This window comes from Triturus cristatus, chromosome 3_2, assembly GCF_964204655.1.
Source record: "Triturus cristatus chromosome 3_2, aTriCri1.1, whole genome shotgun sequence".
NCBI classification, from domain to species: domain Eukaryota; kingdom Metazoa; phylum Chordata; class Amphibia; order Caudata; family Salamandridae; genus Triturus; species Triturus cristatus.
In genome coordinates this window covers 229,759,521-229,777,351 of record NC_140584.1, presented here as the reverse complement: position 1 = coordinate 229,777,351, position 17,831 = coordinate 229,759,521, and the positions used below count along the sequence as shown (strand labels likewise).

Below are 17,831 nucleotides of genomic sequence, written 5' to 3'. Positions count from 1 at the left end.
TTCAAGTGCAAAAAAACCTCAGAGGTGGCCATCCTGTTTTTAATGGCTGCTTAGCTTCAGCACCTTGTCCTTTCCTTCATAAGCTAGGGACGTTCCTTCTTGTCAGTACACCATCCCTTACTACTCAGGCCAGGCTTTTAGGTACCATATCTCTTTCCACCCATGTCTCATATAGGATTCAGCCCTTTCTGGTAAGTTGGGTCCTCCTGGATTCAGGAGGCCACCTGGTTTTTGTGTCCCTGAAGCAGGCAAACATGACACCAACCACTTGACCCTTAGCAAGTAGCTCGAGTCCCTGAGTGCCATGAGGATTCCAGAGTTCTTGAATTAGTCCTCTTTTTCCAGGGGGAATCTGGAGTTTTCTTCTATCAGGACCTTCTTTTCATCTTAGGTTTGCAGGTCCAAGAATATATATGGTGGTAGCAGTTTCTTTGACAGATTTATCCTGTGCAATAGCCAGTGATTAAAGAAATTCTGCAATCCAATCCTAATTATTTTTTATATATTTTTCATACATTTTTTAGTTAATGGCTCAGTATGATACACGGGGATAACTAACATGACTTGGAATTCTAGAATCCTGGCTAATATTGCAACCAAACTCAAGTGGCTAACTATAGGATTAGGTGGATATGTGAAGTTTAGGTAGATCTGTCTAATACAGCAAAAATGTGCAAATGAAGCCTGCAAAAAGCATTCTTAAAAACGAATCTGATTTTTATAATGACTGATGAGATTTTTTACAATACTGAAATACTCAAATACCCAATAGTTGAAAATACCCATCTGGTTTAGGACACTGGGGCTGGGCTGTTCTTTATAAATAACCCCTGCAGATAGGAGGCAGTCTGTTAGGGTTGCCTGACTCTTAATACTCCCAGCCTAAAGGACCAAAGTGAGAGGAGTTACAGACAACTGGCAGTTCTCCTTTTCTCTACAGAGTATGGTACATATGTTTTCTCTTCAGGCTAAGATGATATATTTTAGTGTTACCGCCAAACAAGAGCAGATTATAACATTCTAGATTACTTGTTCTTTGTTTCCACCAAGAAGTATGGTCCAACCCCATTTCTGAGTCTCTGTGACACAAAACTGCCCTTTAAATAACAAATATGTAGGTTTCACTGACAGGATTCTTTTAAAACCGCCAGTAGTCTGCAAGATTTTGGAGAAATCACCTCACCCACATCTAGCTGTAGCATGCTCCATCATAGTCTATCTACTCACACCAAGGTAGGTAAATTCCACCTTGGTGGATTCAATCAGTCATGAAAGTTTTTTTTCATAGATTGATACTGGATTAAAGCAGGGATCTGGGTGAATCATAAAAATGTCTTAAGGTATTCTCAGGAAGTATCCTTTACTGATTGGGTGCCTTACATATGATTAAAAATCACATAGTTCAGATAATTGATTAATTTTAATGATTAATTTTTAGCTATGGCAAAATTATTCGGCTGCATATATAGATCATAGGGTCACCTGCTTTCATGAAGGCTCCTAAAACCCCTGGCTGTCTACACACTTGGGCCATGAACTTACTTGAGGAATAATACTTTCACTCAAGTTTCTTCGGGGCATATCAGCAAGGGTCGGCGATAATTATCGCTAAGTGCACTTAGCGCTAGGATAATTATCGCCGGCTATCGTGGAATTTTATCACTGAGATAGCATGCTATCAGCAACGCTTATCTCAAAAGCGATAAAATTCCTCGTGCTAACAGCAGAAAGTGAGATTATCGCTGGAAATCCAGTGATAATCTCACACATTTTGGTGTTAGCTTGCTGATAAGGCAGGGCATACTTAGCCATTATATCCACCTTACATTGGATATAATGGCTAAGTCAGGGTGAAAGCAGGCGTAAGGAAAGTAGCGTTAACTGTGCTTACCGCTACTTTTCTTAACGCTATGCCTGTTAGCGATTCCCTTGATAATTGGAGAAAAGTCGGTTAACGACATTTCTCTAGTTATTTTGGGACGGAACGCCCACTTTGCATCTCATTAGAGATGCAAAGGTGGGCGTTATGTGAAATGGAGCTAAAGCAAGGAATCGCGTGACCTTGCTGATTAAGCGCTAAAATGATCGCCGCTTTTCGTCCGAAAACGGATGCTAAAGCAGCGATAATTTTTTTTCGCCAGCTTGTTGATATGCCCCTTCCTTCTTCAAAAGTCACCTGCAGAATTTTTTGTTTAAGATAGAAAAATTTTTTTTAGATATATATTACATCATTAAACCAATCTGGTACACTCACCCCATCTTTTTATTAAACATATAATCGATCCATCATTTTAATCAAATATCACCAAGTAGATTCATTTTGGCAACATCGGGAATAAGAGATACAAAGATAAATATATATAATACAGGTTATAGTCGTAACGCCTAATACCGCTCGTTTTAACTATCCTGATGAACACAAACATTTAAAGGTTTATAAACTGTAAAGTATCTGCGCACATTTAGAGGATTTGGACACAGTAATTTCATAGAGTAGGAACAAACGCCTAACCAATTTGCTTCATTTTCATTGAGGCATTTTCCTTAATCTTATCACTACTTAAAATAATGTTGTTCTTCATGTTGCAGTTCTTATATAGCCTGCTGTCTTATGCCCGGTGAGGTGGTTTCGGAATGCCATGAATACACCAGTGTCCATTTGTAACTAGAGAGCAGCCATGCCCCTTTGGCGTGGTGATGCCATGACAGGCTGCCACATGTTGACCGTTGGTGTTCAGAACTGCTGAATCATGCAGGGGCATAATCATGCTTTTCTTTCTAAAGAAGAACTGACTGAATTGTGAATGGCTCACTAAAAGATTTTGACCTCCTGTTTACCTCCTGTTCATCTGTTCTAGAAACTCAAAAAGTAAACAAACACCTGATTTCAATAATATCTATATAATAAATTGGGTTGTTGGTTGAATGGGTGTGATCCCTGGTCAAGAAACAGACACAACTTCTGCAGGTTGAACCTGGTAAGGCTCTTTGGAGTACATGGAATTCCCTGGCTCCCCTGCCCTGGCTCCAAGCTGGCTGTAGGGACAATACAGGGTCATTAGGCCCTCTCCATGGTTGCAGAGTACAATCTATTCAGGTGTAAGTAGAACTGTGCTCAGGTCCACCCCATCCCCCAGCAGATGGCCAATTCAGGCACACTTAATCCCTCTATCTGTCTGTCAGTTACAGCCGGTCATGTGACCCAGGCTATAGGTACAAAAGGGCTAAGAGCAGGAAAATTTCAACTTACAAAAGTACAATTTTCAAAATTGCAATAAAAAATCTGACTTTACCATTAAAGAGGATTTATCATTACAATTTCATAAGTACCAAACATGACATATATACCTCTTCTCAATCAGGAATTACAACTTATTAAATGTAATAAAGAATCCCCAAAGTTATTCCTACCTTAGGGGTGACTTATATAAAATAGCGGATGATTTTAAGACTTGGTAAGGGAGTTTAAATGCCAAGTCGACATGGCAGTGTGACACCGAATTCAAGCTGCACTGACAGGCCTGGGATAGGTTTTAAGGTGCCACTTGAGTGGGTGGCACAATAAGTGCTGCAGGCTCACCGGTCGCATTTAATCTACAGGCCTGGGTATATAGTATACCACTCTTCAAGGGACTTATAACTAAATAAATTAAATAGGCCAATTAGGTATATGCAAATCAAACCATGTTTAGGGGAGTGAGCAGAAGCACTTTAGCACTGGTTAGCAGTGGTAAAGTGTGCAGAGTCATAAGGCCAACAAAAGAAAAATTCTAGGAAAAAGTTAAAGATAAGCTGACAAACAGCTTGGGGAAGACCACCCTGAAGCTGACAGGTCTAACGGTCTAACTAACCACATAGGACTTGATCCTGGCACAAAGTGGGGTTTAGTCATGTTTCCACCCCCAGAAGACCCAGACAAGGTGCATAGGCTTGCTCAGAGAGAGTGCACCAAAGGCAGACAAGAAAATGCAAGGTTTTTTGTGCTGAAAATGGGTTCAATGGGACCTCATTGTGACTAAATCCAGGCTGGTGGAGCTATGACTTTGAGTAGGACAGGCTTCTCAATTTGGTAGTTATCTCTCAACATACTTGGTGCATCCGACATCTGCTACATTACTGTGAGCCTGACATTCTGTCTGGGTTCCGATCAACTGGAAACTATTATTTTATAACAGCTCTTTACATTTTCTAGGAACTTTTTTGTCTTAAAGCTTTCAGGAAAACATGTGTCAGTTTCCCTTTATCTGATTTCAATGATGGTGGTATATGTATATGTGTTAAAGGTTCTCAGTCTTTCTAAATTGTTTTGGGAATTTTACCATGTTGTGCTTTTAATTTTGAAAACATGGGTACTTCTTGATTTAACACACATTTCTCCCTGAACTTTGCCTGATACTTTTGCTTTAGCTACTAGAGGCTGAGAAACATTTATCTAAAACTTGTGTTGAGACCTTACCAGGGTGTGCTTATTGAGTTGTCAAAGGTTCCCCTCCCCCAAATTATCATTTTCTGAAAATTTATTTTCCAGGATTGCGAATTTACTTATAGGCATTTTCATGCAAAGTAAATGCAGGCAAAAAGGACAGAGAACAACAATGTTTAGGATGCATGTTTTATAACAATACAACTAAATATTTAGTGTTACGGCAATAAAATAATTTAGCGCAAAATAATAAAAATAAATTATATTGCCTTAATAATAACAGTGTCTGAATTTCAAAATGATGCCTTCTCAAATTGTCATACATTTTTTTTTCAGGTAGTTGTGAGATCAGGACCAGGGACCTTCCTCAGTCTCGCTATTCATGATGAATACATATTTTGGTCAGATTGGGTCAGACGTGCAATTCTACGGTCCAATAAATACACAGGAGGAGATACTAAAATTCTGCGATCTGATATACCACATCAACCCATGGGCATTATAGCTGTTGCCAATGATACTAATAGCTGTAAGTTAAGAATGATGTATACTTGTGATCATTGATGAAGAAGAAATGTGTGTTCTTGAAAATCCTTAAATTTTTACTTGAGCTATGCCTTATTGTGTTATTTGGAAAATTATGTTAGTATATATGCTGGTTTAAAAACTGACTATAGAGAACACAATTAGCTATGTAGCATTACCTTTCTTGTCATTAACACTTCTTTCATTACCTCTACTACCCTTACTTCAACATTATTTCCTCACCCTACAAAATCTTTTACACCTTTAATTATAAGCTGTTTTCCTATGATCGTGACACCATCTCTTCAATATAATCTTTAGCGTATCACTAACGACTAACCCAAATAGAATTACTTGTATTTTATTTTTCAATGCCAAATTAAATTCATTTTCATAAGTCTAAATCAATTCAATCATTCAATGCAGTTTAAATTATTTATTTGCAAAAACCGTGCACTTATTTTAACATAATACAACTCTTTATCCTAAACCCTGCCAATTGTGGTACACAAAATGTCGATTGAAGTGTCCATTATTGCATAATGTAATCATCTATCTATTTGTGTATATTACTGACATACATCTACTTACTTATCCTTTTATAGGTGTGTGTATTATACACTGCATTCAGAGGATTTTTGGGGGAATTTTAGATGATTTTATATGTCTTTTTTCCTAAATTAAAATAGTTTATCATTGTAAACATTTTCTTATTTAACACAATTACAGACAATGAGAAATATTTTTAGTGTATGTCAGTCAGTCAGTCAATAGAGCTTTATTATCGGCCATAGACCATGAAAGCAATGTAGACACAAAAAGAAAAAGTACAACAATACCAACATACCATCACAAAGGATTACAAAGAAGAATAACAAGTACATTTAAAAAAGTTAAAATAGGGCCAAATGATCCTATACAAGAAAAACATAGTATATACATAATAAAATCAATCCATATTAGTACTGGGTCTATAAGGACGCAGATAACGGAAGTAGTTGATGTTTAATTTTAGCACTTCGAGCGCACCACATGGCCCAAAGATATCTAGAAATTGCAAATACAATTAGGGGTCTGGTGTCAAATTTTAATATCCTAAAGGCTTCCCTAAAATCTCTCAAGCCCAATAGATTACAGAGCGGGATAATCCATTTTGCTCTGGCCCTAGCATAAAACGGGCAAAAAAGCAAGACGTGCAAGTCTGTCTCCTCACACCCTACACACCCTACGCATAGGCTAGAGTCCGCTTATTTGCGACCACTTATTTGTCACAGCCCGCAGAGGAAGTGACCCATGTCTCAGTTGAACATACAACTCCTTTGCCAAAGGAGGCTGAATGACATCCAGACATTTCTCATAGGAATAGTGGTCTTTTGCCTCCAGAAACCTGTTAGTCAACCTGCCCAAAGACGGGTTAGTAAGGAGAAGATCCAATTGATGCTTATTAAGTAGAGTGACCAGATCTCTCCTAGGCAGTGAAGGGCACACCTGCTCGGGAGCAGACCAGATGTCGCCCCTGCCCAGTGACTGGCACGCTTGCATAACGTATTTTAGCCAGGAAATTTTCCCAGCCCCCCTTAGGGACAATAAATCCCTTAGATCATACCTATAACTTTGCAACTCCGGGGTAGACCAGAGCCGCCTCCAATACAAGACAGGGCGATTCGAAATAACCCCCTGAATGGGGGATAAACCCAAATCTAGGCGCAAGGGGAGTAATGGTGTGCTCTGCGGAAGGGCCATAAGGCGCCTAATAAATATATTCTCAGAGATCGTCAGAGAATTAGCGGTCAAATGGCCCCATAACTCCACCCCATAAAGGGCCCCGCCTCTCGCCTGGGACCTATAAATTTCTAGAGGCGGGCCCAAAGATTTAGGTGGAGACTCACTAAAGACTTTTAGAATACCACCAGAGGATTGAGCGAGCTTCAGATTAGCCTTGGCGACCTGGGGCCCCCACCCCATTTTGTCGTTAAGTGTTACACCTAGGTAATCGAAGGTGGATACTCTCTCCAGCGCCACTCCATCCAGATGGGGGTGAGAAAAGCTTGAGATTTTTGCGTTAAAAACCATGAACTTGGTTTTGGCCAGGTTAATCTCCAAATTCCTAGATTTGCAAAATGAACAAAAAGCCTCCAGTGTTCGCTGTACACCCATGGAGGTTTTTGATAACAATAGGGTGTCATCAGCGAACATCAGGGCAGGGATCTTCCGAGCTGCCAAACTGGGGGAATCCAGATCCTGTGCCCCCAGGTGATGGTCAATTAAACTGTTAAGGAAAAGGGAGAAAAGGGTAGGGGCCAGCACACACCCCTGCCTCACTCCCCTTTCCACTGGAAATGGAGCCGCAAGCTCCCCATTTCTCCCGTACCTCACCCTAGCGAAAGTGGCATGATGTAGCCGTTTAAATAAATTACACAAGTAGATAGGAACTCCCATCGCCCTCAGGATGGCCCAGAGCTTGTCCCGCTGAACCAGATCAAATGCAAACCGGAGATCGACAAAGATTAAATACAAACTGCCGGCCCCAAGGGTCACCGTTTTCCAAAAAACCAGCTGGAGTCTAAACAGTTGGTCTATAGTGGAGACCTTACGGCGAAAGCCCGCTTGCAGGGGGGTCAGAATTTGTTGGTCATCGATCCAGCTCTGCAACCTGGTTAATAGGATGTGAGCAAACAATTTCTGCAAGACATCAATTAAACTAATGGGTCGGTAATTAGCCGGATCAAGGGGGGAGGCCTTTTTATGAATAGGAATGATCTCAGCTCCCAACCAGGTTGCGGGGATTTCCATACCTTTTAAAATGGCGTTAAATAATAACCAAATATAGGGATCCCAAACTCGCTGCTCACTCAAGAATAAATCCCCAGGGATTCTATCCAATCCCGGGGCTTTCCCCGGGGCCAAACTTTTGAGGGCCAATTTAATTTCATGTATTGAACATGGAAAGCACTCATCCTCCCCCAGCAAATCTGGAGGCAATGGGTTCCCAACAGAGGGGCCTTAGTCCACCACCGAGGGAGCATTCAGGAGGGCGTACAATGGCCTAAAGTGGGCTAACCAAACCTCTTCACTTAAGTTTGGTGAGAGAGCGGAAATCCATTCTGTCGACCCTGATCTCACTAAATTCCAAAATGCTCTATAGTCATGCCTATCCAGCGCTTTTATGTTGTCCCATCTTAATTCCTCCCACTCTGACTTAGCCGCCACAGTTATGGCTTTATATGCAGTTCTCGCCAGCCTAATGCTCGAGGCAAGGCCAGTTTTAACCGAATTGACCAGTGCTCTTTTTGCCAGTCTACAGGCTTTGTGGAATCAATGAGCCTGTTTTTTTGCTCGTGGCCTATTATTTACAGGGATATGAAAAAAGTCTACCAATTTGTTAGTTAGGCTGGAATGAATATGGTTCAGATTCACAAAGTAGGCCGGATCGTAAATCCCAACAGGGAGGTCAAACGCCTCAGCTAGTTTGGACGCTACACAAGAATAGAGCTCGGCCACTTTACCAGGAGCTAGCACAAACCTAGCCCATCTGATGCGTCTGCCACCCTGAGGTTCTGGACTTTTAAGAGTCCAGAGGTGTCAGGGAAACAACACCCGAAGACCCCTGAGTTCCTCCTGTCTTGGTGCACAAATAACAGAGACACGGGCTTCTCGATGGCGGCGTCAAAGACCAAGGTTTATTTACTGCAGGGACACAGAAATCATAGGAACCACACAGAGGCAGAATCTACGAGACTGTTCAAATTGCATTAAGTGGGTTGCTTCTTAAATACAAGAAAAATGTCTCGGGGCAACATTACACGAATATTTCTCATGCCCAACCCGGTATCCCAAACAAATAAATAAATATCAAACAATGATTAGTTGTGGGTTTTCGGTATTCAATCAGGTCCTCTCGACAGTTTTTCATTCTTCGCCCGATCCTCCCCATCATAAAAATCGTAACCTCCCCATTGTAAAAGCCCAGAAGGAAAGGAGCAGTGCCAGGTGCAAAGGATTGAAATGTAGGATAAGAGGTGTTTATGGATCATAAACGGGCAGGGCAATCGTCTTCGGCCTTTCAGTCAGGACAACGGACACGAGAACCAGTATAGCAGGACTGGCCTCAGGCAAGGGAGGCAGCTTGATTCTGCCTAGTCATGCAGCGTCAGCCTTTCTCGGGCTCGAGCTTACGTGTCCTTAACAAGGTGACTCTGCCGGGGTCATCGTCCGTTCATTGACTATGTGAGGGCAAGAAACAAGATGGATGCCGTAACTAAAATGGATGCTGTGACTTTTAGAGAGAATGCCCTAGTTTCCAGTGAATTCGTGCTAGTTGCGCAGCGAAAACACTGTCACGAATACAATGGATCATTTGCGGTTCATTGGTACCAAAATCGCGTCAGTACTATGATACCGAATTCACGGGTTCGGATCGCTACAGAACCTCAGACCGTCCTTTTGCCCTTACATAGGCAACAACTAACTCTATGTCAGAGTCCAGTTCTATGTTCATCAGGTCACTGATATGTTGTTGTAGCATTACTCTATCCCGTGGCGTATCTCTGAAAACAGGTGGTCTTCTTACGCATGATGAAACACAAACGCTACATAAGGCAGGGCCACACTGAATAATGAGACAGCACGAGAATAAAAATACTAACGTAACACCAATGACCATTAGAATCTTCCACCCCCATGCAGATAACAGATTCCAGAACCATCCCATAAGTGACCAGTCACCTTCTTCTACATGAATGGAGTCGGAGATTTTGTGTAGCTTAGAGATGGCCTTGTATACTGTTGGCGCATTATCTGGGATAAAAACGCAGCAACTTGATTGGATCATTTTGCATACCCCACCTCGATCTGCAAGTAACACGTCAAGAACCATACGGTTCTGTAACGTCATGAGGCGATCCGCTTGAAGCTCAGCTGTCAGGTTACTAAGGGCACCTGTAGTTTCGATAATGGTGGATTCAACTACTCGTGTTAGTTGACGCAGGTTTCTACTGTTGACCATAGGCCCCCAGAACGGGAGGAAACCTTTGAAAAAGTCTCCTGCTTCTTGGCCAGCAGTATCCTCTTTACTGAATACACCTCTCACAACTCTCGTTTTGTGATAGTCCGGTGCAGCAGTGTATGTCGGAGGTAACAGTTGAGCGATATAACATGAGCCTGAGAAGTCAGCGGGCAGCCATGTATATGCTCTGTCTTGACAAACAAAATAGGTACCCTTAGCGGCTAAGAATGCAGGGGAAGATTGTGACGGGAACACGTATGTTTCAATACAGTCACTCTTCCCCAGTCGAGCTTTCGGATTCCTCCCATTCCCTTGCAAACAGACCTGACCTTGGTGGGGTACGACCCAGATCGGAGTTGAGCTCTTACGTTTGTTCTCGCCCAGAGTAATGCCATATTCTGTAATGTTCCACCCCATGTAAACTCGCAACTCATCCTTGGGAATGTACGGAGTATTATTGACATCTCTCACCATGTCAGTGATTCCTTTTACCAAGGCTCTATTAGCAGAGTTATACCGGGTGGAACGCGGAGGTCGTGGAGGGTAGGTCTCTAGAGCATAGGCGAACATGGTCTGAAATGCCCAGAATGATCCATTATAACTGAAAGGCAGAACCAAATAAGGGATGCCCTTGTCCATGGTATGTGGTATCAAGCCACATACCCAGCAGTTTGTTGTGTTAACCACTAGTTGATGCTGGTGCAAGAGCTGAATGAAAGTGTTATTTATAAACTCAGAGCGTCGAGCTTGCTCGTGAGCAGGAAAAGGGTGGAAAGAGTGAATAGTACCAATAGTTGGGGAAACAGAAATATGGGGAGATACCTTGGACGTAACAGGTGCAAAGATCAATTGAATACCAAAAATAATTCCGCCTACTAGAGTTATAAAAACAATCAGAAGTGTCAGAGCACATTGCATTAGGAAACATTTACTGTACAATATGTCATATAATTTTGTCTTGTGCACATTTATGACTTTAACCCGTCGTAATTCAGGAAGCTCCATCTTCTACAACCGTTCGCAACGGATGGTTTGTACCTGTTAGAAACTTACCTCTGTCTATCCTGGGGGTTCCCAAGACAAACAGAAGAAACCGACCTAATGTCTGATTCCCTGTAAATTAAAACAAGGCACACGTTACGACCCTACGGTAACCCAGATGGCAAGGTGAAAGAAACATAAAAAATAAAAAATAAAAATTCTAGCAAACTTCCTGATTGACTGGAATGCAGTATGATCAAAACAGTTTTACAGTCTTTAAACAGAAGGGCAATAATGCAATGTCATTAGTTCATAACATGAGAACGTAGATTATATCTGTACTTTCCGGGTCTTGTTTGGTCTTGAAATAGCTGGTTTACAGGTGCAGAAATGTTCGACTCCACAGGTGACAAGTGTTCACTTTGTGCAATACTTGGTTCAGGATTCAAAGGAGCGGTTTCTGCTGAGGTGTCAAAGTTCTGCGTTTCAGTTCGTGGATGGTCCGTTAGGTACTCTGCATCACTGAAAGGGATGTGCCTAGGAACAGGTTCTGTCTCGGACACACCAATTCCTCGTCTAACCCAGTTGTCATAGGGGAGTGGAAGAGGGACACGCTTTGTGTGGCTGGCGTGCACCCAATTCTTCCTTCCAGCTAGCCGTACTGCAGTTCTGGTTACGAGGAGGACCTGGAACGGGCCCACGAATCTTGGCTGAAGGTTTCTAGTGCGTTCAAAATTCCGCACTACAACCTGGTCGCCGGGTTTCAACGTATGACCTGGACTCTCCGGCAGTTTAGGCAAGGATTTGAATACCTGTTGATGAATAAGGCTCAGTTTAGCAGTCAGATCATGAAGGTAATCAATCAACATTGGGTATTCTATTTGTTTGAATTCCTTTGGCCTAGGGACTCCCCAAACATTAGCAGGGCGGCCGAACACAATCTCATATGGGCTAAGCCCTACTCGAGAGTGTACAGTCGCTCTGGTGGACAGTAAAGCTAGAGGCAGTGCGTCTGGCCAAGAGAGACCAGTGGAAGCTTGAATTTTCGCAAGTTTCAGTTTCAGGGTGCCATTGTACCCTTCCACCAAACCTGCTGACTGTGGATGATTAGCACTGTGGAATTTTTGTACGATTCCTAGGCCTGCACACACACTCTTCATAACTTTCCCTACAAACTCACTTCCGTTGTCTGACCAAACAATCCGTGGCATACCATACCTAGGGAAGTACTCTTTGAGGAGGATTTTGGCAGTGGACATGGCAGTGTTATCCTTTAATGGGTATGCCTCAATCCATCTTGAAAAGGCACATACTACCACTAGGACATACTTAAGATTGTTACACCTGTCCATGTGGATATCATCCAACTGAATCACTTCAAAGGGACAAGAAGGGGGAGCAAAATGACCAGTTGGGGTTGGGGTTCCCTTGCCAGGATTATGCATCAGGCATACCATGCAATTTTTCACCACTCTCTCCGCACACTTAGTGATTCCATCATTCTTCCATACTGGAGCTAACATTTTACAGATCCCTTTCGAACTGATGTGCGCCACTCCATGTGCCATCGTGACTACTGCAAGTACATACGCATTGGGTAACATCCAACGTTGCTGCTCAGACAGATCAACCCAACATCCACTCGAATCTATTTTACCCGTTTTCTCCTTCCATTCATTCTTCTCATTTTCAGTTGCCTCATTCTGGATTGCTTTCACACTGTCAATCGTATTCTCACACATTCCTGATTCAGCAATCCATCTTGCAGACGTGGCAACGTACATTCGGCTCGTCATGTTCTTGGCCGTCTCTTTGGCGACCTCATCAGCAAATGCATTCCCTCGGCCAACATCATCCGTGATTTTTCGATGTGCACTGCACTTCACAATCGCAACTTCATTCGGTAGGGTCAGGGAGTCTAATAGATCGCTGACTAACTGCCCATGTTGGATCTTAGTTCCATGGGACGTGAGAAAACCTCTTTCTTTCCAGAGACGTCCAAAACTATGTGCAACGCCGAAGGCGTACTGGCTGTCAGTAAACACATTCACTCTCTTTCCCTCAGCTAAAACACACGCTCTTGTCAATGCAATTAATTCTGTTGCTTGGGCAGAATTCTGACTCACTCTTGCAGCCTCAACAATCGTACTCAAAGTCGTAACTGCATACGCGGCCGTCACGTCACCATTCTGGAGTTTAAAGCAGGACCCATCGACATATAACGTACCGTCTGGGTCTGATAACGGAGTATCCTTTAAATCAATTCTACCTTTTGTCTCTTCTTCAGTTCTGAAACAACAATCATGGGGCTCTGAATCACTCGACTCCTGAGCAGTCGGCAACAGCGTTGCTGGATTCAATATGTTGCATCGCTTGATCTGAATGTGACATGCCAAAAGTGTCAGCTCGTAGCCTGGTAATCTAGCACTGGTGAGGTGCTGAGTTTTCGTTCGATTCATGAGTGTATCCACAGCATGTGGAACCATGACTACTAGCATGTTGTTCATGACTAATCCGGCAGACTGTCGAATAGACACTGCGGCTGCTGCTGTGGCTCTCAAACAACTTGGCAATGCTCTGGCTACCGGATCTAACGTGGATGAAAAATATGCACAAGGCCGCTGTTTGTCGCCAAATTGTTGCGTTAATACGCTCAATGCACAACCTTCTCTTTCATGGACATATAGTGTAAACGGCTTACTGTAGTCAGGAGTACCCAACACAGGAGCTGAACACAGCGCATCACGTAAGTCAGAGAAACTCTGTTGACATTCATCAGACCATGGCAAAGGGATCGGAACACCTTTTCCAGTCAGAGCTACCAATGGTTTCGCCATGAGAGAAAAATTTGGGATCCATTGCCTACAGTATGACGTAATACCCAAAAACGCACGCACTTCTCTCTGTGTGCTTGGTACAGTCATCTGCGAGATTGCTTTGATTCTCTCTGGGGTCAACCTTCTTCCCTCCTTTGACAAAAGATGACCTAAGTAGGTCACTTCTTGGCAACAATATTGCAGTTTAGAAGGTGACACCTTGTGATGTAAGTCGGACAAATGACGTAATAAAGAAATAGTAGCTGCTTTGCAAGTTTCCTTGTCGTCAGCGGCTAGCAAAAGATCGTCTACGTATTGGATCAGAGCAACACCATGAGGAAGTACAAGAGCATCTAATTGACTTTTTAATGCTTGGCTATAAATTGAAGGGCTTTCACAATAACCTTGTGGAGCGCGTTTGAATCTGAAACTGCGTCCTCCTAATGAGAAACCAAAAATGTCTCTACTTTCTTCTGCTATGGGAATGCTGAAAAAGGCATTCTTCAAATCGATCACCGTAAACCATGATGCCGATGCAGGAATCAACGTCAGTAATGCAGTGATATCTGGCACCACTGGAAACTGTGGAATCACAATTTTGTTAACCTCTCTGAGGTCAATCACAAATCTGTAGATTGGAGGTTTGGAAGGGTCAGTGCGTTTCAAAATCGGCAGGACAGGACTATTGCAGACGTTTCCTCTAGTTTCCTCAATCACATCTTTCTGTATCAAGTCTTTCACAATCAGCAAGAGTGCTCGTTCACCCTCGTTCGAAATCCGATACTGTGGGATTCGTGGAAATTTAATATTCGCTTTTAGACTTACCACGTAAGGGGGAATTTCCAAGAGGCCTACATCGTTTGGACCAGTCGCCCAAAGAGTATCAGGGAGAGAACGTAGCTCCTGTGGGAGCTTGTCCATCGACATGTACATCGGAGAGATGACTCCTTTGCCTAATGTGAGCTGTACTCCCGAAGGAGAACAGTACAGTGTCGCATGCAGGCGTTTCAACAGGTCTAAACCAAGCAGATTCTCATTACAACCAGTAGTTAGGATAAGGGGTGCTTCTAGCTCGCATGGCCCAACAGAGATAGATAAAGGATTAGACACAGGATTGTGAACAGGGGCGCCTGAGAAACCTACTGAAGTGTTCGTTAAGCCGGACAAAGGTGCGCCAGGGAGTTTCGCATGCATGATTGAACTTTTTGCCGCACCAGTATCCAACAGAAACGGTTCGACCACGCCTGAGGTAGCTACTGCGACATAAGGTCCACTCCGATCAACTGGAACTGATACTACTCCCTCTCTCTGCCTGCGGCTGTCCTATTGTTCGCTTCTATGAATCTCTTCATTATGATCGTAGTAATCTTCAACATGATACTGTGGAGATCTACCTGGTTGCGTAGGTTGTATATTTCGCTGGTCGAAATAATTCGATTGGCGATCAGCCTGTGGTGTCATCATACCACGCCCTCTACCTCTAGGAGCTTGCATAAACCCAACATTACATCTCTAAGCTGGGATACCACTAGTTTGTGGGTGTAGTACTGGACACTCATTCTTATAATGACCCTCTTTTTTACAATAGGCACACTGATTCCATGCTAACTGTTGCCGGGGAAAATTATAATTAAATCTTTGTGTCGTCCCTTGCTGGAATTGTGGCTGCTGTTGAAACTGGGGTCGCTGCTGTGAATCTGACTGATTCGAACGAGGCGGATATGCCTGTTGCAAAAGGACTTTGGTTTTTAAATCTTTCGTTTTCTTTTCTGATTTTTCCTTCTCTTCTTTCTCTCTATTCTCGTAATACTGTGCAGTTGCAAGTATCTGTGCTGTCGTCGACACCGCCCATGCACTTTCTGAATCCTTTAACTTGTCACTAAGCTCAGGTAATAAATTAAACACGAACTTGTCAACAAACAACCTCTGACCTCCCTCGGTACTCATATCTTGTCCACTGTGGTCTACGAAAGTCTCTTCAAATCTAGTGAAGAAGTCAGAGACGCTTTCGTCCTTCTTTTGCTTACATGCTGATAGTTTATCCCAATTTACTCGCAACGCTGGCATCAGCGTTTTCATCAGATTAATTATTCTGCCAGGTAAGTCAGCAATCAGAGGTTCGGGTTTAGCTCCGCCAACCTGCTGTGCGTCTGCCGCTACGATAGCTGGCCAATCACCTCCTAAGGCGACTGGGTGGTTCTCTTGCCGAATCTTGGCCCATATAGGCTGTGGTACTACATTACCAAATAGCATTTCAATGTCTGCCAAATTCATGATGCATGCTTGGACTGTCTGCGTTAATTCTTTGTAATAACCAGCAGGATTCTTACGAGGATCTGGTAATGCTTGTTTTACTGCTAGTACTTCAGCTCGCTTCCAAGGGATGTGTATCCACACTCTCTGGAATTGTGCTGGAGCGGCTACAATATTATTAGCCCCATCAGCAGCGACTGCTTCGCGCCATATGGGCGGAACTTCCCTCATTGGATATTGACCTCGTCTTTTTCTAGTTATCGGTGTACCATCAGGGTCTCTTGTTGCCCTAAAAGGGGACTCATCCCGATAAGCTAAAATCAATTCTATCGCTCTCCCTACTTCTGAACCTATCACCATTCCTGCGGCGAATTTCTGCTGAATATTTATTAAATCAGAGGGGACTGTATCTAGGTCATCATCTTCCCATTCTTCACACACAAGAGAACACATCACGTCAAAAACATAACGTTGAGTCGGTTCATTCCATTGCATAAATGTGTCTAACACTCTTCGTGCATCATACTTCGCAGCTTTCGACATCCACCTAAGAGCTGTCGAATCTAACGTGTCTCGTTCCTCGGGACCAGGAAGCTGGCTACGTCTCTGTATAGAGTCAGAAACGGGGGTCCCAATTAAAGACCTGTAGAGAGGAGTTAAGATATTAGTTACAGAGTCGGTTATCTTCCGACGAACGGAAAGCGGAGTCAGAATGTTTACAGGGTTCGGGAACAGGGCAGCTGGAGCAGATGATATGGTAAGGGTAGGAGTAGCAGGTAAAGTGGTTTGCGAAACGATAGGCAAAGGCGGAACAGTCGACCCAGGGAGAGGGGGTGCCGTAGGATCATTGATCACGGGAAAGACAGGAGCTGGATTCAAAGGAAGTGGAGCACCTATTCCATGCTGACCAGCAGCTGGCTGTACAACAGGTAGTAACTGTGGTGCTGTAATACCCTGTGCATACGGTGGAGGTGAACTCAACAGATAAGACAACAGAGGATCCTTTTCAGGGTCCTCTATCGGCTTAGCAGGACAAGATGGCAAGACAGGGTAGCATTTATCAATCGCCAAATTATGTTTTCTATTCTCTATCTCCATTGCTTTTTCGGTCTCGTTGACATGCAGCTGCCTAGCAGACTCCATTAAGGTCAACCCTTTCTCTTTCTGTTCTTTCTTAGTTTTCCTAATTCCTCTCTGTTTGGCTTCTTTGCGCCATACGCGAAAAGAATCAACATTGCCGGCCGGGCTTTCTTCTTGAACAACTTCATTTCTAAATTATCTAGAATTTCCGTTTCGAAACTACCATGCAGTGGCCAACTAAGGACACCATCTTTCTTGGTATAACGGACCCATACTTCATTATACGTAATAGGACCCACACCATGTTTACAATAGAGCTCATATGTAGGAGTTCCAATCGGAGGAACCGAACACGAATCCTCCAACCGGGAATCCCCGTTGCAACGTAATAAGGACAAGAAACAATTTTTACCCTTAGTCATGACTACAAAGACAAATTCCAACCAAAATGCGCAGAGAACTTAGGCCTACCAAAAAAATGAACCAATACCAAATACAAAGATTATCCTAACAAGAGCAACCAATGATAATCTACAAATCCAAAACAAACGTATCCAAATAACCGGACTGAGCACAACCCACTTAATACTTAACTGAAATATGGAAGACGTCACCAAGGAGAACCCGTCTACGTCTCGCCGTACTAAGGTCTGCACCTCGGGTCCAAGACAGGGCGACAGTCAAGGCAGCGGTCCTCTGTAGCCGTCTGGGAACGGGAACCCTCGTGGAAGAGATCGTCGGGCCACTT

The 17,831-nt window shown here is 43.2% G+C and overlaps 1 protein-coding gene across 1 annotated transcript in view; it reads left to right on the top strand.

Annotated features, from left to right (window-relative positions):
• LRP1B (LDL receptor related protein 1B) overlaps nucleotides 1–17,831 on the top strand; it is a 3,634,433-nt gene that overhangs the window by 2,838,142 nt on the left and 778,460 nt on the right. Inside the window, exon 44 of the mRNA XM_085647014.1 lies at nucleotides 4,760–4,952. Coding sequence (XP_085503140.1) covers nucleotides 4,760–4,952 — 193 coding nt within the window. The remainder of the gene's footprint in view (nucleotides 1–4,759; nucleotides 4,953–17,831) is intronic.